We start from the raw sequence: 26,736 nt of genomic DNA, 5'->3' as shown, positions 1-26,736 counted from the left end.
TGTACAGCTGTACAAAAATATTTTCTCTTTATATCTTTATTTTACAAGCTTTTTTTGATTTTGAATTTTTTAATTTTTTTCACTTTTACTTAGTTTTTTTTTGTTGTTGTTGTTAAAAATGAAGATATAAACACCTATACTAGCCTAGGACTGTATTGGGTCAGAATCATCAATATCATTTTCACCTCCATATCTTGTCCACTGGAAGGTGTTCTGGGATAATTACACATGTGATGCTCTCATCTCCTATGATAACAATGTCTTCTTCTGGAATACTTCTCTAAAGACTTGCCTCAGGCTGTTTTATGGTGATTTTTTTTTTTTTAGTTAATGTATTTTTTTAATAAGTAGAAAGAGTACATTGTAAAATACTACTAAAAAGTATAGTAAATACATAAAGCAGCAACATTTATTATCTATATCAAGTATTATGTACTGTATATAACAGTGCATAATTGTATGTGCTATCTTGCACTTTTATATGACTGGCAGTGCAATAGGTTTGTTTACACCAATGTCATCACAAACATGTGAGTAATGTGCTACAACATTATGACTGCTACATCATCACTAGGTGATAGGAATTTTTCAGCTTCATTATAATCTTATGGGACTACTCTTGTACATGTAGTCTGTTATTGGTTGAAATGTTGTTATACAACACTTGATTGTATTGTATTGCTATCTATTTCTCCATTTCTGTGAATGTTTGCCTCATATATTTAGGTGTTTTAATGTTGGGTGCATATATATTTATAATTGCTATGTCTTTCTGGTGAACTGACCTTTTATCACTACATAATGTTCTTCTTTGTCTCTTATGACACTTTTTGACTTAAAGACTATTTTGTCTCATGTAGTAGCTCTTTTCACATTTGCACTCTTTTGGTTATAATTTGCATGAATTTTTAAAAATATCCTTTTAACTTTCAGCCTATCTAGGTCTTTAAATCTAAAGTAAATCTCTTGTAGTTAGCATGTGATTGGGTCTTTAAAAAAATCAGTTCAGCCACTTTGTATCTTTTGATTGAGGGAGTTTATTCTATTTTTATTTAAAGTAATTATTGATAGGGCATGACTTACTGTTGCCACTTTGTTAATTGTTGTTTGCAGCTTGTAGACTTTTTGCTCCTCTTTCCTTCTGTTACTGTCTCCCTTTGTGTTTTATTGAGATTTGTAATGCTATGTTTTTGTTCCTTTCCTGTTTTCATTTGTATATCTTCCATAAGTATTTTCTTTGTGGTTACCATGGGGCTTACATTTTAAAACTCTTATAAAAATCTATTTTAAAATGATAGCATCTTTACTTCAATCACAAAACAAAACTCATTACTTTTACTTCTCCCCACCCAAATTTTATATTATTGATGTCATAAATACATCTTTTTATATTGTGTATACATTAACATTCTTTTATAGTTAGTTTTTCTGTACTTTTGTGTTTTAACCAGATTTAAAAATATCAGATTTTAAAGTGACTTATGTACCACCATTACAGTATTATAGTATTCTGTTTTTGTCTATATATTTATCTTTACTAGTGAGCTTTATACTTTAATAAAATACCTATGTATTTCTGTTTAGCATCCCCTAATTTTAACTAGAAAGACTCCCTCTTAACATTTCTTGTAAGGCAGGTCTAATTGTGATCACCTTCAGCTTTTGTTTAACTGGGAAGGTCTTTATCGCTTTTTCATTTTTGAAGAAAAACTTCGGTGGATTTGGTGTTCTTGGTTGGCAGTTCTTTTTCTTTTCAGCACTTTCAGTATAACATCTCACCCCTTTCTGGATAGCAAGGTTTCTACTGAGAAATCTACTGGTAGAGTTAGGGGTGTTCTCTTGTATGTAATGAGTCATTTTTCTTTTGCTGCTTTCTAAATTCTTAATATTTCTTGAATCTTGATGTCCATTTCTTTCCTCATATTTGGGAAGTTTTCAGACATAATTTAAAAAAATAAGCTGTCTGTCCTTTTATCTCACTGCTTCTTCTTTTGAAGCTGTCATAATGAGTAGAGCAGCCTGTTCGAGGATGTCCTATCAATTTCTTAGGCTTTCTTTACACTTTCATTTCTTGTTCTTTTTGCTACTCCATCTGGATAATTTCAAATGATGCGTCCTTGAGTTCACTGATTCATTCTTCTACTTGATTGAGTCTGCTGTTGAACATGTCTGTAAAATTTTCAGTTCAATTATTGTATTCTTCAGTTCCAAAATTTCTTTTTAGTTCTTTTAAATATTTTCTATCTGCTGAAATTCTGATTCTGCTTATGCATTATTTTCCTGAGCTCATTGAACATCTTTATGACAATTATTTTGAATACTTTATCAAGTAATTCATATAGCTCTATTTCTTTAAGTTTGGTTTCTGGAGTGTGTGTGTGTGTGTGTGTGCATGCACTATTTGGGCCATGTTTCCTATTTTCTCATATTCCTTATTACCTTGTTTTGATATCTATACATTTCAAAAAACCAAAACCAAAACAACACAAAACAGAAAAACACCCCAGCTACCTCTCCCAGTCTTTATGGCCTGGATTTGTACATGGAAAGATCTTTTACTAATCAGGCTGGCTAGAGATTCTAGGGACCTCTCAAACCTTTTCTGTGGATACATCTTCTATGGACTTGTGTGTATAATTCCTAATTAGAGGGATCTGCCAGCTTTTTTTTTTTTTTTTTTTTTAAACTCTAATCTTTTTCTCTCTGTGGTGTATGTGTGCTGTACTGTGGGCCCTCTGGAGCAGCAGTATTCACTCAGCTCTTTTAGGTTCTGAGAAGCCCTCAGTTACAGATTCTGCTGAATCCTATCAGTGCCTGGAGTCAAGTGAGACAGAAACTTGGACTGCCCACTAAAATTCAGGAAATTTGGATGCATTTTACTCTTCTCTTTCCTTCATGAGGGAGAGAGTGCTGAGCTGAGTTGTGCTCTGTGTGCTGTGTCATAGGTCCTGAGGAACATCAGCCCACCACCCAGCTCTTTATTATTCTCAGCTGCCCTCAGGAATTTAGAATATGCCAGGCTCCATCAGTGCTCTGAGATATGCAAGACAGCCCCCCTGAAAAGTCAGAACATTGAATGCCCGCTTTACTTTCTCTTTCCCTTCTCAGGGAGAAGCCAGGAGCTGGAAGTTTCCCCCTGTTTGAATGGGATGGTGCTGCCGGATGGGACTATAGGAAAAGTGCCCCAGAAAAGTGCCCAGCTAGTTTTACACTTGCTTGGAGCCCAGGATCCTCTTAACTGGTTTCTGCACTTATCACCATGGGAATTGGTCCTTGTATTGTTGTTGAGTTAGTTGTTGAGTTGTTGAGTTAATTGTTGTTGAGTTGGTCCTTGTATTGTTGTTGAGTTATATCTGTGGAGGGTCTGGGGATTCCTATAACAGCATCTTGCTGATGTCACTACCTCTGTTATCTTTTTAAGTTACATACGCTTTTACAAATTATTTTATTGATTTCCTCTTTTACTTCCTCTTTTATTAACACACATCCTTGACTTATTACCTCAATTAAATCAATACTTTTACTACTTCCAGGCAATGCTAAGACCTTGAATCATTATACCATTTACTTGTACCCTAATTTTTGTTACTGATATGCCTTTCAATTATTTATGTATTCTAGACACACAGTACATTATTATCATTGTTTTGTTAGCACCTATTTGTGTTTCTTTCTGGGATCGTTTTCCTTCTGAAGACGTTAACATTTCCTTTAGTGTGGCCTGCTAGTAAAGCAACCTTTAAGTTTTTATATATCTGGAAATGTCTTAATTTTACTATCACTTTTGAGAAACAGTTTTGGGTATTGAATGAAAGTTATTTTTGCCAGCACTTTTAAGATGACATTCCATGGTCTTCTTTTGAAGGGATGGCTGTCAAGTTTATTGTTCAATTAGTGTGTCTTTTTTTCTCTCTAGCTACTTTGTATACTTATTCTGTTTTTCACTGTTAGCAGCTTTACTATCATGTGCCCAGTATTAATTTGCTTTGTTTTTAATCTTGCTTGCAGTTTTGAAAGCTTCTTATATCTGTGGGTTGATAATATTTTATCAGTTTAAGAGAAGATATAGCTGTATGCCTTCAAATACTGCTTCTACTTCATATTTTCTCTTATATTCTTCTGTGACTATAAGTATATGTATGTTAAATCTTTTCATCCTATCCCTTGTCTTTTATATGCCATTTCTATTTTTAAATCACTTTTTCTCTTTGTTTCATAATCTATATTTTATTCTTACCCATCTTTTACTTCAGGAATTTTATCTTGTTATTCTAGGCCACTGTCAAAATCAACGATTGAATTCTTAATTTCAATCATGGCATTTTTCAGTTTTAGAATTTAATTTTCCTTTTAAAAAATAGATTTCTAACTTGGGTACTGGCTAATGTTAAAAGAAACTTTCCTCCCACCAAGTTTTCCCTCACTTGATCTTGGATTTTAAAATTATATATAACCTGAGAGATTATCATTTTTCTCCATTTGATAATGAATCAGGCCAGGCATGGTGGCTCCTGCCTGTAATCTCAACACTTTTGTGGGCCATGACAGGAGGATTGCTTGAGCCCAGGAGTTCAAGATAAGCCTGAACAATATAGGGAGACTCTATCTTTACAAAAAATAAAAAAAAATTAGCTAGATGTGGTGGTGCACACCTGTGGTCCCAGCTACTTGGGAGGCTGAAGTTGGAGGCTTGAGCCTGAGGCTACAGTGAACCTTGACTGTACCACTGCACTCCAGCCTGGGTCAGAGTGAGACTGTTTGTCACCCAGTTGTATAGAAACAACTATAGGTAGAGCCATAAAAAAGATGCCTGACATTACAGCTCCTGAACTTAGCTTCATTGTCCCTTTCCACTAAGTGAGATAATCTGACATTAATGAATGCAATATAGTTGCATAAAAATGATTAATTTAATTTTTCATTATCTCAGGGATATGCTAGAAATATTCTCATATTTTCTATCCAAAGAGGATATATAATATGGATATTTTAGCACACTCCCTTATAGGGCAGTTATACCTTCCTCTGTGAATCATTATACAGGCAGTGCTAAGATGTGTATTATATGCACATGGTATCCTTTCTTACTATCCTTATAATAGAATAAATTAATTTTTATACAGAATTTTTGAAGGATCAAATGACATATGTGCATAAATTATTTATACATGTTTATACAATTGCTTTAACATTTCCTCCTCTTTGCAATCTGGTATATCTATATAATTTCTACAGATAACAGAAGAAAAATAATAGCTTATTAAAATTTTATTCTGGGTTTTGTAAGGAATAAAGGACATTTGTACCCTTATGAAGATTAAATTTTCTTGTGTTAGTGTATTTCTAAAGGCTTTTCGTGAATTAATTGGAGACACTTTAAATACTACACAGTTTTAAATCTAAATTTTTTTCTCAAGGAAGAAGTTCTGTTTACACAATGGTGCTTAAACATGACTGAAATATCTAAAGGAGAAACCTCTCCTTTAACTGGATCAGTCAAGAAAATAATCTGTAATATTTGATTGAAAAAAATGGCTTAGAAGAAGATTTTTAAAAATGTTCTTTTCCTGGCCGGGCGCAGTGGCTCAGGCCTGTATTCCCAGCACTTTGGGAGACCGAGGCGGGCGGATCACAAGGTCAGGAGATCGAGACCATCCTGGTTAACACGGTGAAACCCCGCCTCTACTAAAACTACAAAAATTAGCCGGGTGTGGGGGCGGGCGCCTGTAGTCCCAGCTACCCCGGAGGCTGAGGCAGGAGAATGGCGTGAACCCGGAAGGCGGAGCTTACAGTGAGCCGATATCGCGCCGCTGCACTCCTGCCTGGGCTACGGAGCCGGGTGTGGGGGCGGGCGCCTGTAGTCCCAGCTACTTTTTTTTCCATAGAAAAGAAAGTATTTTCTATGGAGTCTCCCATGAAATTGAGATTAGATAATCTATAGTTATTGAGAAAGGAATATTCAAGATAAGAGTTGATCACTGTAGCACATATGCGAGTGATAATTCGAAAAGTAAATATAATTAAATATAGTTTAACAGATATGAAGATGAATCCAAAGTCAAGAGTCTTGTTTCCTCCTGAAATATCTATATAAGTACATGGGATATTTTTTTCCAGACTGAGAAGAGCATGTGAACTGATATTGTTGATTACTTTTTCTCCATTGAGTGTATCTTTTAAAATACTCAGTATTTACCATAATACTCTGCAGATTACAATGTACACATTGTTAATACTACACTGTTAATTTGCCTTTTAAATACTTAATATTTACTTTTTTCAAAGGTTATATTTGTGTATTCTGTATAAAATCCTACTGTAATTTATTCCATAGCCTTGTAGTTTTACATTATTTACTGTTATATAGTAGAAAGTGGCTAACGTCACCTAATGCTATTTTCTAAACATTTATTATCATTTTCTTATGTTTTTAACCATTGCGTATTAAAATATTTTAAAATTATCAGTATGACAACTATTAGGCAAATAGTCTTGGAAATTGATTTGTGTTTCAATGATCCAAGTATTACTGCAAAGTCGTGATAATAGAGATAGTAAGAATCTTATAAGGGAAATGGTAAATACATCTTTAAAGATTGTATCAGAAACAGTTCTGTGACAATATCTTATTTCTTTACAAGTTTGAATTCCAGAAATCAAGTGAATTTCCACTGACTTTGCATTTTCTGGTAATTTCGTTTTTCTTATCAAGCTATATTTTAAATGTAAAAGTATCCGACAATAGAATTGCTGATCTCGTGGTCCCTCTTGTCTTCACAGGTAAGGGATATTTTGTAATATTTAAGGGATTTTAAGGAGTATATGTACAAGCAGAATGTTAGCTATTTCTTCAATAGAAAACTTGGCGACATTTTCTTTTGCCCGTATTTATTAAGTGTTTACTATATTTTCTAGGTCGTGTTCAAATGATACCATCCAGTAAACATTTGGGAGATTAAAAAGTCATTAAACTAACATAAAGGTAGCCTGGTTAATAAAATGATATTCTTTTCAACATGATTATATTTACTGAAACCTAAACATTTTGTGAAATAGTATGTCGTATAGAAAATGTTAGGATTTTGACTTGTTATGTAAGTGCAAAGCTATGTATTTTACAATTTTTAATAATTGCTTTATCAGTAATAGCAACTTGAAGAAATGCTATCTAGATGCTACTAATTTGAAAATAGTGCAAAGACGTTTACCAAAGTTGTTCTATCATGCTTTTGATTTCTAGAAAGTTGAAATATCCCTATTACAGTTTTTGGGATAATATAAAAAGTAGATAGGTGTTATAGATAAAGAAATAGGTTTTCATCGATTTGAAAATTAGATCTCCACGAAGAAACTCAGGTGAGAATGCCAGTAAAATAGTTTTAGTTGTTTTTGAAAATAACATAAACAGAATGTCACTATTAAACACTGAAATTGGAATAAAAATTTGGTTTATGAGTAACATGGAGATAGCGTACAAACAGAAAAACTCAAAAATTTTAATTAGATATGTTTAAATAGAGATGAGAAAAGTCAAAACTTTAACTCTTAAAAGTTATTTTTATCAGTTTGGAAATACATTAACTCCTGCCTATATAAAATACACCAATACAAACTTCTCTAGTAAGGATTGGGTTTACATGACTTTAGATGCATGTTTCTGTAATATTTTAATGATGCACTTATATTGACGCATTTGAAGACACAGTTTAATGATATATTTTGACTAGAGATAAGTGATTTAAAAAATGATAAGAATCATGTCATTGAAAGTGAGAATACTTGAGAAATATTGACGAATATAAGCTAAATAAAGCAAAACAAAGTAAAACACTTACCCTTTCATCCGCATGATGTCGCTGGACACCGCAAGATTTTTCTGCCTTCCCAACCTCAAAGGAGTACAGTGAGTACATTTTCCTTAGACAGAAAGGAAAAGAACCTTCCCTTTTTGGCTCTGCCAAGAAGCTAAAAAAGGTGATAATATAAAAATATATAGGTAATTGGGAATTGAATTTACAAAATACATTGTGTGATGATGCAATAGAGAGCTGATAATCGGAAGGAGATTGAGATGGTATATTCCCGGAGAGGAAGTCCGGGATCCCGGCTCCTGCTGCTGTGGCTTCTCCTCGTCTACTGGAAGGCAGGGAGCGGCCAGCTCCACTACTCGATCCCGGAGGAAGCCAAACACGGAACCTTCGTTGGCCGCATCGCGCAGGACCTGGGGCTGGAGCTGGCAGAGCTGGTGCCGCGCCTGTTCCGGGTGGCGTCCAGGGGCCGCAGGGACCTTCTGGAGGTAAATCTGCAGAATGGCATTTTGTTTGTGAATTCTCGGATCGACCGGGAGGAACTGTGCCGGCGGAGCGCGGAGTGCAGCATCCACCTGGAGGTGATCGTGGACAGGCCGCTGCAGGTTTTCCATGTGGAGGTGGCAGTGAAGGACATTAATGACAATCCGCCCAGGTTCTCCAGACAAGAACAAAGATTATTCATTTTAGAGTCAAGAATGCCAGATTCGCGGTTTCCGGTAGAGGGCGCGTCGGATTTGGATATCGGAGCAAACGCACAATTGAGATACAGGTTAAATCCTAACGAATATTTTGACTTAGATGTTAAAACAAATGAAGAAGAAACGCACTTTTTAGAGCTAGTTTTGAGGAAATCCTTAGATAGAGAAGAAACACAAGAACATCGTTTATTAGTGATTGCAACTGATGGAGGACAACCCGAACTAACAGGTACAGTTCAGTTGTTGATCAATGTATTGGATGCTAATGATAACGCCCCAGAATTTGATAAATCCATTTATAATGTCAGATTGTTGGAAAATGCACCAAGTGGGACATTAGTTATTAAACTGAACGCCTCAGATGCAGATGAGGGCATCAATAAAGACATAGTGTATTTCTTTAGTAATCTTGTTCTTGACGATGTAAAGTCCAAATTTATAATTAATTCTAATACTGGTGAAATAAAAGTTAAGGGGGAACTGGATTATGAAGACTGTAACTCATATGAAATTAATATTGATGCCATGGATAAAAGTGCATTCCCATTAACAGGACACTGTAAAGTAGTAGTGAAACTCCTGGATATGAATGATAATACCCCAGAGATGGCCATAACCTCCCTTTTCCTGCCTGTGAAAGAGGACGCTCCAGTCAGCACGGTCATTGCTCTGATCACCGTGTCTGACCGTGACTCAGGTGCTAACGGGCAGGTGACCTGCTCCCTAATGCCCCACGTCCCCTTCAAGCTGGTGTCCACCTTCAAGAATTACTACTCGTTGGTGCTGGACAGCGCCCTGGACCGCGAGAGCGTGTCGGCCTATGAGCTGGTGGTGACCGCGCGGGACGGGGGCTCGCCTTCACTGTGGGCCACGGCCAGCGTGTCTGTGGAGGTGGCCGACGTGAACGACAACGCGCCAGCGTTCGCGCAGTCCGAGTATACCGTGTTCGTGAAGGAGAATAACCCGCCGGGCTGCCACATCTTCACGGTGTCTGCGTGGGACGCGGACGCGCAGGAGAACGCGCTGGTGTCCTACTCGCTGGTGGAGCGGCGGGTGGGCGAGCGCGCGCTGTCGAGCTACGTGTCGGTGCACTCGGAGAGCGGCAAAGTGTACGTGCTGCAGCCGCTGGACCACGAGGAGCTGGAGCTGCTGCAGTTCCAGGTGAGCGCGCGCGACGCGGGTGTGCCGCCTCTGGGCAGCAATGTGACGCTGCAGGTGTTCGTGCTGGACGAGAACGACAACGCGCCGGCCCTGCTGTCGCCTCGAGTGGGTGGCACCGGCGGTGCAGTGAGCGAGCTGGTGCCGTGGTCGGTGGGTGCGGGCCAAGTGGTGGCGAAGGTGCGCGCAGTGGACCCCGACTCGGGCTACAACGCGTGGCTTTCGTATGAGCTGCAGCCAGCGCCTGGCAGTGCGCGCATCCCGTTCCGCGTGGGGCTGTACACAGGCGAGATCAGCACAACACGCTCTCTGGATGAGACCGAAGCACCGCGCCACCGCCTTCTGGTGCTGGTGAAGGACCATGGAGAGCCCGCGCTGACAGCCACAGCCACAGTGCTGGTGTCGCTGGTGGAAAGTGGCCAGGCGCCGAAGGCCTCATCGCGGGCGTCGGCGGGCGCTGTGGGTCCCGAGGCTGCCCTGGTGGATGTCAACGTGTACCTGATCATCGCCATCTGTGCGGTGTCCAGCCTGTTGGTGCTCACGCTGCTGCTGTACACCGCGCTGCGGTGCTCGGCGCCGCCCACCCAGGTCGTGTGCACGCGGGGCAATCCCACTCTGGTGTGCTCCAGCGCAGTGGGGAGCTGGTCCTGCTCACAGCAGAGGAGGGAGAGGGTGTGCTCTGGAGAAGCCCCACCCAAGACGGACCTCATGGCTTTCAGTCCAAGCCTTCCTCAGGGTCCCACCTCTGCAGACAACGTGAGTTTTCTGATAGTAACATCCAACTTTCCCTCCCAATTTTTAAATATTAAGTGTCACATTCACCCAGTTTTTTTTAAAATTACGCCCTAGTACATAAATATTGTAGTACACAATTATTGCACTAATTCATGTACTATGTGCTTTTTATGATGTTTTTCTGTTAGGGTAATAGGTTCATCAACTTTGTATGATATTAAGTATTTTTAAAATTATATTTTATATTAGCATTTGAATTTCGCATCTCTAAAAATGTAGGATAATAATTGTAAGACATAGTTTGGAGTCATTCTCAAAGTCTTAGTTTATGACTCCATGAAAATTTATTTTATTTTATTATTATTTTTTAAAGACCCTTTATTGCTCAGTCTGCAGTGGCCTGCTCATAGCTCACTGAAGCCTGAAACTCGTGGACTCAAGTGATCCTCCCATCTCAGCCGCCCAAGTAGCTGGACTACATGCATACACATGCAAATTAAAGTTTTTTTTTTTCTCTAGAGATAGGGGTCTTGCTACTTTGCCCAGGCTGTTCTTGAACTCCTAGTTTGAAGCCATGCTCCCATCTCAGCCTCCTGAAGTACTAAGATTACAGGATTGAGCAAGAGTGCCTGGCCTATAAAAATGTTTTAACATCACCCTTCCAATTTTACCTTTTTGTTTCTGTTGAATTTAAATTATTATTTTATTACACTAATTTAGTTTCTGTTTTCAATTATATTTTTGCAGTATATGGTTTATTTCAACTTTGCCTAAGCAGTTCACCTGTATACCCATGATGAATTTGATAACTGTAATTTAAAAATTACATTTTTCATTTTATTGATCTTTTGAATAGGAAACACATATACATAGTTTACTGTTCTAAAGGTGCAAAAGAAGACAGTGAAATTTTCCCTTTCACCTCCTTCATGAAATCAAAACATTCTTGGGTATCCTTCTAGATGTTTTTATCATATGCAAATAAACTTCCCTACCCCCTTAAAAAACATATGAGTATTGATTTTAATCTTGCTTTTTTCATTTACTAATATATCTTGATGATCATGAGTTATCATTACTGAAGTAGATTTGTTTTTCTTTTATTTGGATCTATGGTGTTCCATTGTGTAGAAATACGATCGGTTATTTTTCCCTTATCTTAACATTAACATTTAGTAGAACAATGATTTAATTTTCTGGAAACTTGCGTATTTTTCCATTTATAAATTATATATCTAATATATATTAGATATTTTGAGACGGGATTTTCCTCTTGTTGCCCAAACGAGTGCAATGATGCAATCTCAGCCTCCCAGATTCAAGCAATTCTCCTGCCTTATCTTCCCAAGTAGCTGGGATTGCAGGCATGTGCCACCACAACTGGCTAATTTTTTGTATTTACTAGAGATTGGGTTTCACCACGTTGGTCAGGGTGGTCTTGAACTCCTAATCTCAGGTGATTCACCCGCCTTGGCCTCCCAAAGTGCTGGGATTGCAGGCATGAGCCATCATGCCCAGCCTAAATTATTATATTGATGAGGAGTAATTGTGAACCCCCTCAGTTGTGCAAATTCTGCTATATTTTGGTTGGGAAATTTTACTGCTTGTTGTTACTTTTCATTTTTAGATTAAAAAAATAAATATACCATGATACAAACTGCCCTGTTGAGTTGTTTACAAAGAGTTGTTTATTAAAGCTGTATGTTTGAGACTACTCTAGACAAGTGTCCTCTCCATCTGAAATAATGAGAACCGTTTTTCTACTCTTTTGAGGGGAAAAGTGTGGGTTTATAGGTAATAACTAGTCTACACTTTACATGATAAAATGTGAATTCCCTCTTTCTGTTGCTTTGTCTGTTTCTTTTATTCTCATATGCATTTAATTTTATAAATACCCTTCTATGATGCTATTTATATATTCCTAATATCCTGAGCTACTCTGAGGAAGTCCTAGAAATTGAGAAATAGTTTTTATCACTCTGTAAATCTACAGTTAACCACGGTCAAATTTTTAAAAATCAAGTTATCTTATTCTGTGATATAAACTATTTATATATCTCTTTACATATCAAGTCTTTATATATATTTTGTGCAGTTTATCTTTTTTATAGGAACCTCTTGTTTTGGGGATTGTTTTTGGTTAGGAAATTGAACGCTTTGTTTGCCCAAAATAACTGCAATAGAAAGTCAGTGATAAGAACTACTTAATAGATCCAGGTTAATTATTTTAAGATAGAATTTCACATGGAAGAAAAGGCTTTTGTGTTACAATAATCTATGAGGCATTTTACTGTATATCAGAATTTCGGAGTAAGGTGAAGATGATCATGTAATTTGAAAAGTCTTATTGGTGGCTCTAATTTTCTTTCAAGGAGGGGTTCAATCACTTCCAATGGATAACATTAAGGTTAAATTAAGGGTGAAGTTGATATTTGGCCTTGACTTTTATGTGAGGGTAATATTTTTGCAGGTTAATGTAGATGTAATTTTAAAATTCAGCTAAAACAAACACGGTATTGGGAAAGAGGAAGAGCAAGTGGTCTGTATTGTCAGAAAAATAAGATTCATATTGGAGAGTAATTGAAAATAACCTTCAAAAAGTTGATCACCTAATATGTGATTACATATTAGGTTACTAGAAGTTTCTAAAATGTCTTGGAATTTCTAGGTTTAGTAAAATTCAATGAAAGCTGTACTCATAAAGATAAATATGATAACATGTGAAAGACAGATGGACTTAGGTGGATGTGGAAGAAGGCAAGCCAGGGAAAAGGAGTAATTTAAAAAGTAATATAAGTGACATGGAAAATACTCATGTCATTAAAAATATGAATTTGAAAATTTGAATTTGGGGATTATTAATAATTGGTCATGTTTTGATATTTAACAAGCTATTTTCTAGGAGTCAGCATGTATAGGTGAAAATGACAATTAGCAACATAGAAAGAAGGTATGAAGATACGGATTTGTAAGTACCTCAATAAAAGTCTTATTCAAAACTTGGAAGTGAGTGAGAACAATTAAAGGAAAGGATATAGGACAGGGTTGAAGTTGAGAGAAAAGAATGAGATCATTTAAGAACAGCTGTAGAATCAAAACCAGCAAAGCACAATGGGTAGAAATTCCACTAGAATTGAAGTGGTAAAGTATATGAAAAGAAAATATTTTAAACGAGAATCCTAATATAAGCTGCAGATAAATTAAATGCGATAAAGAATATGCTCTAGAATTTTATCTTCCATCATTACACAAAAGAACCTTAAGAGCGTCTGATATTTGTTGAACAAAGAAAGCATGGACTTCAACAATCCATAAAGCTTTAAAAATTCAACCAAAATTTGATGATTTTAAGTTACATTTTTCCCTAGAGCACTATATAATAGCATGTCCTATGACAGACATATGTGGGTAAGTTTCTTTTCTAAAAGTGTGTAGAATAGTTTACATTTCTGATTTAAAGAGTAGTTTCGTAAACACTTAAATTTGCTAAACTGGCTAATACTAATGTTGCAAATACTGGTAGAAAAATTGTTTAGCTGTGAATAATTAGATCCCTTACTCTGAGGGTACTAGGATACCACTGCCTGTGCAAATTACAAACGTGAGGAGGATTTACTATAAAAGTAGAGAAAAGAAGATAATATTTTAAAAATATATAGTATAGCACTGTTATGTGAATTATTTTCTTACCTTTTGGAGCCGCATGATGTCGCTGTCTACCATGAAGTTATAGCTAGCCACCATTCAAATTTCTTCTATTACTGCATCATTCCCTGACTGTTGAATGATGGCGGACGCAGAAGAATTGGATTAATAAATTCTGGAACTTACAGTATTTTATCTTTATGCGGAAGATCTTCTAATGGAAATAAAACAAGAGGTATTTGACATGGTGTTTACCCCGGAAGACAGATTGGGAAAGCAATGTCTGCTCCTCCCGTTTCTGCTCCTCGCAGCCTGGAAGGTGGGGAGCGGCCAGCTCCACTACTCCGTCCCAGAGGAGGCCAAACACGGCACCTTCGTGGGCCGCATCGCGCAGGATCTGGGGCTGGAGCTGGCGGAGCTGGTGCCGCGCCTGTTCAGGATGGCCTCCAAAAACCACGAGGACCTTCTGGAGGTAAATCTGCAGAATGGCATTTTGTTTGTGAATTCTCGGATAGACCGTGAGGAGCTGTGCGGGAGGAGCGCGGAGTGCAGCATCCACCTGGAGGTGATCGTGGACAGGCCACTGCAGGTTTTCCATGTGGACGTAGAGGTGAGGGACATTAACGACAACCCGCCCTTGTTCCCGGTAGAGGAACAAAGAGTGCTAATTTACGAATCTAGGCTGCCAGATTCTGTGTTTCCACTGGAGGGCGCGTCAGATGCAGATGTGGGCTCAAATTCCGTCTTAACCTATAAACTCAGTTCTAGCGAATACTTTGGGCTAGATGTGAAAATAAACAGTGATGACAATAAACAAATTGGGCTCATATTAAGGAAATCCTTGGACAGAGAGGATGCTCCTGCACACAACTTATTCCTGACAGCCACAGATGGCGGCAAACCTGAGCTCACAGGCACTGTTCACCTGCTGGTCACAGTGCTGGATGTGAATGATAATGCTCCCACTTTCGAACAGTCTGAATACGAAGTAAGAATATTCGAAAACGCAGACAACGGAACAACAGTTATCAGACTGAATGCTTCTGATCGGGATGAAGGAGCGAATGGGGCAATTTCATACTCTTTTAATAGCCTTGTTGCAGCCATGGTTATTGACCACTTTAGCATAGATCGAAATACAGGAGAAATAGTGATTCGGAGTAATTTGGATTTTGAACAAGTAAATTTATACAAAATCCGCGTTGACGCAACGGACAAAGGTCATCCTCCCATGGCGGGTCATTGCACCGTTTTAGTGAGAATTTTGGATAAAAATGATAACGTCCCTGAGATAACATTGACTTCCTTATCCTTGCCTGTACGTGAAGACGCTCAATTCGGTACTGTCATCGCCCTAATTAGCGTGAACGACCTTGACTCAGGTGTCAACGGGCAGGTGACCTGCTCCTTGACGCCCCATGTCCCCTTCAAGCTGGTGTCCACCTTCAAGAATTACTACTCGTTGGTGCTGGACAGCGCCTTGGACCGCGAGAATGTGTCAGCCTATGAGCTGGTGGTGACCGCGCGGGACAGGGGCTCGCCTTCGCTGTGGGCCACGGCCAGCCTGTCCGTGGAGGTGGCCGACGTGAACGACAACGCGCCGGCGTTCACGCAGTCCGAGTACACAGTGTTCGTGAAGGAGAACAACCCGCCGGGCTGCCACATCTTCACGGTGTCTGCGCGGGACGCGGACGCGCAGGAGAACGCGCTGGTGTCCTACTCGCTGGTGGAGCGGCGGGTGGGCGAGCGCGCGCTGTCGAGCTACGTGTCGGTGCACGCGGAGAGCGGCAAGGTGTACGCGCTGCAGCCGCTGGACCATGAGGAGCTAGAGTTGCTGCAGTTCCAGGTGAGCGCGCGCGACGCGGGCATGCCGCCTCTGGGCAGTAACGTGACGCTGCAGGTGTTCGTGCTGGACGAGAACGACAACGCGCCGGTGCTGCTGGCGCCTCGGGTGGGTGGCACTGGTGGTGCAGTGAGCGAGCTGTTGCCGCGGTCGGTGGGTGTGGGCCAAGTGGTGGCGAAAGTGCGCGCAGTGGACGCCGACTCGGGCTACAACGCGTGGCTTTCGTATGAGCTGCAGCCAGTGGCAGGCAGCGCTCGCTTCCCGTTCCGCGTGGGGCTGTACACGGGCGAGATCAGCACGACTCGTGTCCTGGACGAAGCAGACTCTCCGCGCCACCGGCTGCTGGTGCTGGTGAAAGACCACGGTGAGCCGGCGCTGACGGCCACGGCCACGGTGCTGGTGTCGCTGGTGGAGAATGGCCAGGCTCCAAAAGCGTCATCGCGGGTGTCGGTGGGCGCCGCGGGCCCAGAGGCGGCGCTGGTGAATGTCAACGTGTACCTGATCATCGCCATCTGTGCGGTATCCAGCCTGCTGGTCCTCACGCTACTGCTGTACACCGCGCTGCGGTGCTCGGCGCCGCCCGCCGAGGGCGCGTGCACGGCGGGCAAGCCCACGCTGGTGTGCTCCAGCGCGGTGGGGAGCTGGTCATACTCGCAGCAGAAGCGGCAGAGGGTGTGCTCTGGGGAGGGCCCACCCAAGATGGATCTCATGGCCTTCAGCCCCAGCCTTTCACCTTGTCCTGTTATGGGTAGGGCGGAGAATCAGGCTTTAAATGAAGATCATGATGCCAAAGTAAGTGAATTTTCATAATAGTTAATTTTTATTTTAAATTCATAATTTTTTCCGCAGATTTGTTTTCTATATTTCTGTTTTTAATTTTAATTAATTTTACAAAATTTACGTATTTTCATTTTATTCTGTTTCTTATTATAATCTCTTTGCTTCTCTAATATTTGTAATTTAAGTGGAATTAGAAATCATTGTCCACAATCTGCACCTCAGAATTTTTGTCTTCAAACCAAAATATTCTGGGACATGTCGTTTTCTGTTGCATTGTAATTCAGATTCTTAGTAGCATGTTTTTCTGATTAATTATATAGGATTTTCATTTGTTTGCCTTTGAGCTGTAGGAAAATTTTTTTTACATATACTCTGTTTTGATCATATATTGATATTTGAGCACCACTGTATCACTTATGCTTTTACACTTTCCATTTCAATGTTTTTTTTTTTTTTTTTTTTTTTTTTTTTTTTGAGACAGAGGAGTCTCGCTCTGTTGCCTGGGCTGGAGTGCAGTAGCTGGGACTACAGGTGCCTGCCGCCTCGCCTGGCTAGTTTTTTGTATTTTTTAGTAGAGACGGAGGTTTCACTGTGTTAGGCAGGATGGTCTCGATCTCCTGACCTCGTGATCCGCCCATCTCGGCCTCCCAAAGTGCTGGGATTACAGGCTTGAGCCACCGCGCCCGGCCTCCATTTCAATGTTTTTCTGCTGAGACTTTTATTAAGTTAACACTTTGATTTTATCCATTTTGTGTAAGAACTCTGATCATCATACTTTTTGTCTGTGGTTCCCTTTCAGACTTGTGATTCCAGGAGACAATAGTGTTTATTTATTGTCCCCCTTTTAAACCATTGAGGAATAAAGGACAAAAACAATAATTATCAGGCTGAATACTTCTGGTTGTTATGGTTGATTTATTTACTACTGATCTAAATACTGGAAAAATAGTGATTCAAGAGATTTTGGACCTTGTGATCAAGTAAATTTATATGAAAACTGCATTCCTCTGGCATTGCAGCTCTCTTATTTCTGTTTGAATTTCATTTGATGGTCTTCTCTTCATGGAGTCTAAATCTATTTTTTGTATTAATGTTTTCACTGTTTCTACACAGTAATTTAAACTATTCACTATTTTCTGTGTGTGAGTGTGTGTGTGACAGGGTCTTGCTCTGTCACCCAGGCTGGAGTACAGTGGTGCAATAATGGCTCACTGCACCCTCGAGTACCTGGGCTCAAGTGATTCTCTCACCTCAGCCACTGGAGTAGCTGGGACTACACGTGAGCACCACCATGCCCTCCGACTTTTTTTTTTTTGTAGAGACGGGGTTTCTCCATGTTGCCCAGGCTGGTCTCAAACTACTGGTTGCAAGTGATCTGCCCACCTTGGCCTCCCAGAGTACTAAGATTATAGGTGTGAGTCACTATGCTTGGCTATTCATTATTTCTTTAAATGAAAAGCAGCAAAAAGTAGTGATTAGGTGTGACTTTTGTTGCTATCCTACCTTGCCTAAACTTCATTGCTACCAATTTTGTTTTGTGGATGGATTGTTTCACCTCCATTTCAGTTTCTTCTGTAAAGTTGGAATGATAAACACTAGTTTCAATGATAGAATTTTCATAAAGCTTTAGTAAGTTGATACTGTAAGGTGCTTATAGCTGTGTTTGCCAAATAGTAAGTGCTTAATAAAATTTGCTACTAGTTTTCCGAAGAGGAAAATAAAAACTTTGTGTCATTTTATGTTAGGAAGCTCTCATTACGGATTCCGTATTGTTTTCATTTTATGTAAAGATTGAATTTTTGTTATTCATAGTGAGGCCATAATTACCAAATTAATCCGAGGTGTCTCTAACATTTTAAATGCCATGTTCCACTTCAAAAGTAATTTAAAATGTGTGTTTCAAAGTTGAAAATTGAATTAAGACTTGGACAGTGGAAAAGTTTTATGAATTCAAAAGACATTTAAACTGCTGAGTCCTCAGTGATTTCCTGAAGGTGGTTTTGACTTTTTGTGTTGTCCACGTTCCCACGAAATATTAGACTATGTTAAGCATGAATGGTGTATTTGCCCACATTTAAAAGTTGCTTAAGGGCCATTAGAGGACTGAGTTGAGGTTTGTGTTCCCTAATGTGAGCATTTTCCATTCTTGAAATGGCAGAAACCATTAGTAGTATTTTCTGTTTTCTAAAAGAAGTACATGATAATTTTAAGCATATAATTAATATTGCACCAAAATTTAAAAAACTACCTCTACATACTTAAGAGTTGCAGAATTGTCTCTGATTATACCGAAGATCACCATTTGTGTAGATAATGATATCTAACAATCTCAAAACAGCATACTTTCTTAGGAAGTAGAGAACTGCAGCGTTGCTAGTGAGTAAATGTTTTTTTAGAAGTTTCTAGGGGGGTCTTTAAGAGTATCACACTGTACCTGCTGAGAATCATCGAATTAACAACACCCAGTCCCTGGCTTCAAATTTAATAGATAAATAAAGATAAATATCCTACATAAATACGATGATAGTAAAAGAAAGAATATTGTAAGAGGTGCTAGAAAGGTACATCACAGTGTTATTGGAATAGAAAAAATGTATTTGCCTTTTTCCCTTGTTGAAGGAGTCCTTGAAGAGTCATGATGTTTTACTGGTTATAAAATGGAAACAGTTTTTCCTGGGAAAATATGGAGACTAATAGGTATTCTTGAGAAGAGAGTAACTAAGTGAGTACACGGAAAATTCCAAATGTACCTAGAAATAAGGAATAGTCAACTTTGGGTAAAGCACATGGTTACTATAAGAGAGACTGTGATATAAAGCAAGAAAAGTAATATGAGAAAAACCTTTTGGGTAACTTTGAGTACTAGACAAGTAATTTTGACACTCTTCAAAAGTCGTTTGAAAGCTGTCAAAAAGTGTGAAGCAATGGGAATCAAAAGTGTTTAAGGAAAATGACTGCAAGGATTAAATGAAGGAGAATGAAATAGGAATGGACAGGTTACACAATAAGAAGCCACTGCAATACTCCAGGAAAGCAGTAATTATGAAAACTTATTTAGGAAAACATCTGGATACAGACATAATTATTTTACATTGCCATTGGGAACATTGGAGTGAAACATTCAAGAAAACTAACACAGTAAGGTAGATCCAAAAAGGATGAAATAACTCAAGACTTGATCAAAGGGCTGCTTTATGTGAGATGGCTGAGCACTGAAATTTATCTAATAAAATAAACTTATAAAAGAAATAATACGAATAATATTTGAGATTGTATAAATAGGCAAATATCATAACACACAAGTGTTTGAAAGGATAAAATGAGGAAACAAATATAAAATCATGAACTCCTGAAACAGTATATGTAGATTCTGCTAAAGCAAAAGATTCAGAATACTTCCTCCTCAGAAAGTTCACATGATACAAATTCTTCCCCTTCAAAGATTCCCCAAACCTTCTCTTATTTTGTTTTCCCAAGAAAAGTGTCTAGATAGGTGCTAATGTTTCTTGCCTCCTAAAAAGAAAACACACACACACACACACACACACACACACACACCCCTTTCTAAGTTTCTCTTTCATCAATCAGTAGATTCTTGAGATCCTGGGTCCCTAAAAGAGTACAGGATTTTTCTTAACAAGGGGTACTGAATCAAGAATATGAAGTTTCCTGGGATCCAGATCAAAGGAATTTAAACTTGCAGTTGTTTAGATTCATGTTGTCACTTAGGTTTCTGTCTTTATTTAAAACTGTGTGAAAAAAAAGTTTTTCTAAGGCATGAGGAAGCTACAATTATGTTCACACTAAGTATTCAAAAGCCATCAGTCACCTAAGAATGCTTCTAACAAGCATGAGAAATGCTATTTTAACCTTTAACAACAATGAAGAAAAAAATTCAGAGTTTGAAATAAAACTTTTCAACCGATTAATAGTTTGTAATTCTTACTTACCATTTGGGCCACATGATGTCGCTCTTTACCGCAAATTCTTTCATAATCAACAAAAGGAAGTCATTCCTGTTCGCACTGGAAAGACGCTCCACTCTCTTTCACTCTTCAGATGCACAACAATGGCCACACATCGAGATTGAAATGAAGGGATAAAAACATTCCTATAAATTCGGAGGCAGGTTTTGCTGACTAGAAAAATAAAACGCCAATAATCTGAAATGGTGTGCCGGAGTGGATACGACCCAGGGCGCCGACATCTACTGCTGTTTGTTACAATTCTAGCTGCTTGGGAGGCGGGGAGAGGCCAGCTCCACTACTCGGTCCCCGAGGAGGCTAAACACGGCACCTTCGTGGGCCGCATCGCGCAGGACCTGGGGCTGGAGCTGGCGGAGCTGGTGCCGCGCCTGTTCCGGGCGGTGTGCAAATTCCGCGGGGACCTTCTGGAGGTAAATCTGCAGAATGGCATTTTGTTTGTGAATTCTCGGATCGACCGCGAGGAGCTGTGTGGGCGGAGCGCAGAGTGCAGCATCCACCTGGAGGTGATAGTGGACAGGCCGCTGCAGGTTTTCCATGTGGACGTGGAGGTGAAGGACATTAACGACAACCCTCCCGTGTTCCCAGCGACACAAAAGAACCTGTTCATCGCGGAATCCAGGCCGCTTGACTCTCGGTTTCCACTAGAGGGCGCGTCCGATGCAGATATCGGGGAGAACGCCTTGCTCACTTACAGACTGAGCCCCAATGAGTATTTCTCCCTGGACGTGCCAACCAGCAACCAGCAGGTAAAACCTCTTGGGCTTGTATTACGGAAACCTTTGGACAGAGAAGAAACTCCGGAGCTTCATTTATTGCTCACGGCCACCGATGGAGGCAAACCTGAACTGACTGGCACCGTTCAGTTACTCATCACAGTACTGGACGTCAATGACAATGCCCCAGTGTTCGACAGAACCCTCTATACGGTGAAATTACCAGAAAACGTTTCTATCGGAACGCTGGTGATTCACCCCAATGCCTCAGATTTAGACGAAGGCTTGAATGGGGATATTATTTACTCCTTCTCCAGTGATGTTTCTCCAGATATAAAATCCAAGTTCCACATGGACCCCGTAAGTGGGGCAATCACAGTGATAGGACATATGGATTTTGAAGAAAGTAGAGCACACAAGATCCCAGTAGAGGCTGTCGATAAAGGCTTCCCACCACTGGCTGGCCATTGTACAGTTCTTGTGGAAGTTGTGGATGTAAATGACAATGCTCCACAGTTGACTCTCACTTCCCTGTCTCTCCCTATTTCAGAGGATGCCCAGCCAGGTACAGTCATCACTTTGATTAGTGTGTTTGACCGAGATTTTGGAGTCAATGGACAGGTTACCTGCTCCCTGACGCCCCACGTCCCCTTCAAGTTGGTGTCCACCTTCAAGAATTACTATTCATTGGTGCTGGACAGCGTCCTGGACCGCGAGAGCGTGTCGGCCTATGAGCTGGTGGTGACCGCGCGGGACGGGGGCTCGCCTTCACTGTGGGCCACGGCCAGCGTGTCTGTGGAGGTGGCCGACGTGAACGACAACGCGCCGGCGTTCACGCAGTCCGAGTACACGGTGTTCGTGAAGGAGAACAACCCACCGGGCTGCCACATCTTCACAGTGTCGGCAGGGGACGCGGACATGCAGGAGAACGCGCTGGTGTCCTACTCGCTGGTGGAGCGGCGGGTGGGCGAGCGCGCGCTGTCGAGCTACGTGTCGGTGCACGCGGAGAGCGGCAAGGTGTACGCGCTGCAGCCACTAGACCACGAGGAGCTGGAGCTGCTGCAGTTCCAGGTGAGCGCGCGCGACGCGGGCGTGCCGTCTCTGAGCAGCAACGCGACGCTGCAGGTGTTCGTGCTGGACGAGAACGACAACGCGCCGGTGCTCCTGGCGCCTCGGGTGGGTGGCACTGGTGGCGCTGTAAGCGAGCTTGTGCCGCGGTCTGTGGGCGCGGGCCATGTTGTGGCGAAGGTACGTGCAGTTGACGCTGACTCAGGCTACAACGCGTGGCTTTCTTACGAATTTCAACCTGTCGCCGCCAGTGCGCGCATCCCGTTCCGCGTGGGGCTGTACACTGGCGAGATCAGCACTATCCGAGCCCTAGATGAGACGGACGCACCGCGCCACCGCCTTCTGGTGCTGGTGAAGGACCATGGGGAGCCCTCGCTGACAACCACAGCCACCGTGCTGGTGTCGCTGGTGGAAAGCGCCCAGGCGCCAAAGGCATCGTCGCGGGCATCGGTGGGCATTGCAGGCCCAGAGGTGGCACTGATGGATGTCAACGTGTACCTGATCATCGCCATCTGCTCCGTGTCCAGTCTGTTGGTGCTTACCCTGCTGCTGTACACGGCGTTGCGGTGCTCAGCGCCGTCCTCCGAGGGTGCATGTGGTCTGGTAAAGCCCACTCTGGTGTGCTCCAGCGCGGTGGGGAGCTGGTCATTCTCCCAGCAGAGGCGGCAGAGGGTGTGCTCTGGGGAGGGCCCACCCAAGACAGACCTCATGGCCTTCAGTCCCAGCCTTCCTCAGGGTCCCTCCTCTTCAGACAATGTGAGTCGTAAATAATCTTGCTTTCAACACTTTAAAAATAATTAGTTCAATTTGTCTCCTTAAAATTTCTTTCATAATTTCTTTTTTAGTTGATAACTTTGTACATAATTATTATTTTTTAGTGTTATGCTGTATTTGCACTAATTATTTGGAAGTACTTTTAATATACACTTTTGGGATACGTAATACTGTAGATCAAAATCTATGGTTTATGTTGGCTACTCTCTATTTTTGGAGAAGGACTTTGCTAACTGGATCAATGGATTCACCTTTCTTCTATAGTGTATTTACAAAATCAAGTATTTACATTTCCATATTTTGATAATACTTATAAATGCTATAATAAATAAATTTCAATATATATATTTACCTAATGTTTTATTATATGTATTGTCCTCATTTTATAAAATATATATGTCAAAATCATCTGTTCAATTTTGCCTTTTTATATTTAGAACTTGAATTTTAAACATTTCTTTTATATCTATTTATCTTCTTTTTATCATATTTGTATAGTACTGACTTCTTTTTAACTTACTTTGTTGAAATGTATTTGCCATGTTCTTGATGAATCAATACGAACAATTTAAAAATAGTTTAAATAGCAGTTCAATAGTATTTTTTATTTTGTTCCTTGTTTGTATAAGAAATATATTCACATTGAAAATTTCAAAGAGGGAAATCTAGTACATAGTAAAAAATCTCGTTGTCTCCTCCAACTCCAAACCATTCACTTTACCTTTTCGAATTTCTGAAGCGGTTTTAGTTTTTTTTTTGTATATTCCAAGATTATCATTGCCAAATTATATATATATGTGTGTGTGTATTTACAATCACCAAATTGTAAATCGCCTATATATATTTTTTAGAATTTGCCCCTTCCTTCCTTCCTTCCTTCCCTCCTTCTTTCTTTCCTTTTCTTTCTTTTCCTTTCCTTTCCTTTCCTTTCCTTTCCTTTCCTTTCCTTTCCTTTCCTTTCCTTTCCTTTCCTTTCCTTTTCTTTTCTTTTCTTTTCTTTTCTTTTCTTTTCTTTTCTTTTTCCTTCTTTTGAGACAATGATCTCACTCCATCACCTAGGCTGCTGAAATGCAGTGGCAGGATTATAGCTCACTGCAGTCCTGGGCTCACGGGATCCTCCCGTCTCAGCCTCTGGAGTAGCTGGAAATACAGTCTGAATGTCATTGCGCCCAGCTAATTTTGTTTTATTTTTGTAGAGACAGTGGAGTCTTGTTTCCCAGGCTGGTCTTGAACTCCTGGCTTCAAGTGATCCTCCTACCTTGGCCTCCCAAGGTGTTGGGATTACAGACATGAGCAACCACACCCAGCCTGCCTTTCATCTTCCTTTTTTTAAAAAAAGAAGTGATTACAGTAGAAACCTACCCTTCTGCACTTTTTGTTTGTTTTTCCACTTTAAATTATGTTTTGTGTGTTTTTTTTGACAGTTTTACTCTGTCGCCCTCGCTGGAGTGCAGTGGTGCGATCTCGGCTCATTGCAAAATCCGCCTCTCTGGCTCAAGCGATTCTCATGCTTCAGTCACCCAAGTAGCTGAGATTAAAGACGCTGGCAACCATGCTGGGCTAAATATGTATATATATATATATATTTTTAGTAGAAACAGAGTTTCACCATGTTACCCTGGCTGGTCTTGAATCTTGGGCTCAAGTGGTCTGCCTGCCTCAGCCTCCCAAAGTGCTGGGATTACAGGCATGAGCCACCGCATCCAGCCTAAATTATATATTGGGTTTTGTGGCATATTATTTCATTAGCGCTTATTCCTTCTTTTTGATTATTTGCTTTCTTATTTTAAAAAGTATTTGCATCTTATTTTGTTCTATGGATATATCATGATTTATTAATCCAGTACTGTATTAGGGACATTAATGAAACAATAACTTAATTGTCCAGACTTTTAAAAAATTTTTACAAATAATTTGGTTAGTTAAAAAAAGATAGTTAACTGGGTGTGGTGGCATACACCTCTAATCCCAGCATTTCAGGAGGCCGAGTCAGGAGTATTCCTTCAGTCTAGGAGTTTGAGAGCAGCTTGTGCATCTTTTGTAGAGACTTTGTAAAATTAGCTGTGCATGGTGATGTGTGTCTGCAGTGTCAGCTACTCAAGAGGCTGAGGTGGGAGGATCACTTGAGCCTAGGAGCTCCAAGCTGCAGTTATCATGCCACTGAACTCCAGCCTAGGTGACAGAGCAATACCTTGCCTCAAAAATAAAATAAAATGAAATAATAAAATAAAATAAAATAAAACCCAGAACTGATGATCAATTTTCACTGTTCCTAATATTCTAATATACTTTAGGAAATCATTTTAGGATATGTTACTGTTTTCTTTTCAACATGAATAAGGGTAGAGGTATACAAAGTCAAAAATCTGTTTGGTAATCAATATAATTATTTACCATTGAGCAGTAATATGTCATTCACCACAAGCAGACCAAGTTTGCTGCTCTTGTTGAAAGAATATTGTTTTGTGGAAAAATCTATAAATATCTTTGACCTTCAAAGATAGTAATTGTAATTCTGTTTTCATTGCTTTGTTTTTATGCTTACATGCATGTATATTTAAAACCTTCCTAGCATATTATTAAGAAAGTTTTAAATACCCTAAATAGGAATTCCCTAAATTGGGAAATACTTGAAGTTGATAGAGGATCCTCCTTAGCCACCAAAACTGTATTCATCAATTATTATTATCATTATTATTATTATTTTTGAGACAGGGTCTCACTCTGTAGCCCAGGATGCAGTGCAGTGGCACAATCTGGGCTCACTGCAACCTCTGCCTCCTGGGCTCAAGTGATCTTCCTACCTCAGCCTCCGAAGTTGCTGGGACTACAGGCGCACACCACCATACTCAGCTAATTTTTGTATTTTTTGTAGAGATGGGGTCTTACCATGTTGCCCAGGCTGGTCTCAAACTCCTGAAATATCCAGAAATACAATTTTCTTTACAAATTGTTTGCTACTATTTAGAGTCAACGACAGAAATATTTTTGTGTAAATAATGTGATGAGAAATTTAAATCATTTCACTGAAAATGCCCTTATTCACCTTTCCTATTTTACCTACGTTTTTGGTAAGAATTTTGTAGAAATTCAGAGGAGCTCTTAATCATCTACAATGAAGGCATTCATGGAGAATTTACTTTTGAGGTGGACTTTGAAAGATGAATAGAATTTTGACACATAAAGATGAAGTAATAGAAGAAAAACCTTGAACAAAGAGTGTACCAAGAAAGAGACAACATATTTTCTGTAAAATACGACTCATATTGGAAAGTGGTTAGCCTTAGCACTGAGAAGATTGGCTCATGGCCATGTAGCCTATCTCCCAGATGGAAGTCTAGTGTCTTGACAGTTGGTCAATAGAAAGATAAACTTGCTGAAGATTTTAGTGCAATCGAGTGAAAGCTGTACTAATAAAGACAGAAATTATCTCATGTGAAAGGAGAGATGGGATGTATACAAACTTTAAATATGGTAGGCAAGGGAAAAGAAATCATAAAAATACATGTGAGTAAGTGTGGAGAA

General features: G+C 40.0%; 1 protein-coding gene across 7 annotated transcripts in view; it reads left to right on the top strand.

Annotated features, from left to right (window-relative positions):
- The window catches only part of LOC103245175 (protocadherin alpha-C1), a 218,118-nt gene that overhangs the window by 28,575 nt on the left and 162,807 nt on the right, over nt 1-26,736 (top strand). Inside the window, exon 1 of one of the 7 annotated variants that reach the window (XM_073010628.1) lies at nt 7,919-10,423. The exons of 4 other annotated variants lie outside the window; for them this stretch is intronic. In XM_073010628.1, coding sequence (XP_072866729.1) covers nt 8,072-10,423 — 2,352 coding nt within the window. In that variant the 5' untranslated portion in view covers nt 7,919-8,071. Of the gene's footprint in view, nt 1-7,918; nt 10,424-14,078; nt 16,683-20,719; nt 23,194-26,736 lie in introns of those variants that run through there. 2 more of the 7 variants (XM_073010623.1, XM_073010627.1) reach the window with 2 other exon arrangements.

Source organism: Chlorocebus sabaeus, chromosome 23 (assembly GCF_047675955.1).
Source record: "Chlorocebus sabaeus isolate Y175 chromosome 23, mChlSab1.0.hap1, whole genome shotgun sequence".
NCBI classification, from domain to species: Eukaryota; Metazoa; Chordata; class Mammalia; order Primates; family Cercopithecidae; genus Chlorocebus; species Chlorocebus sabaeus.
This window is presented reverse-complemented; position numbering and strand designations above follow the sequence as displayed.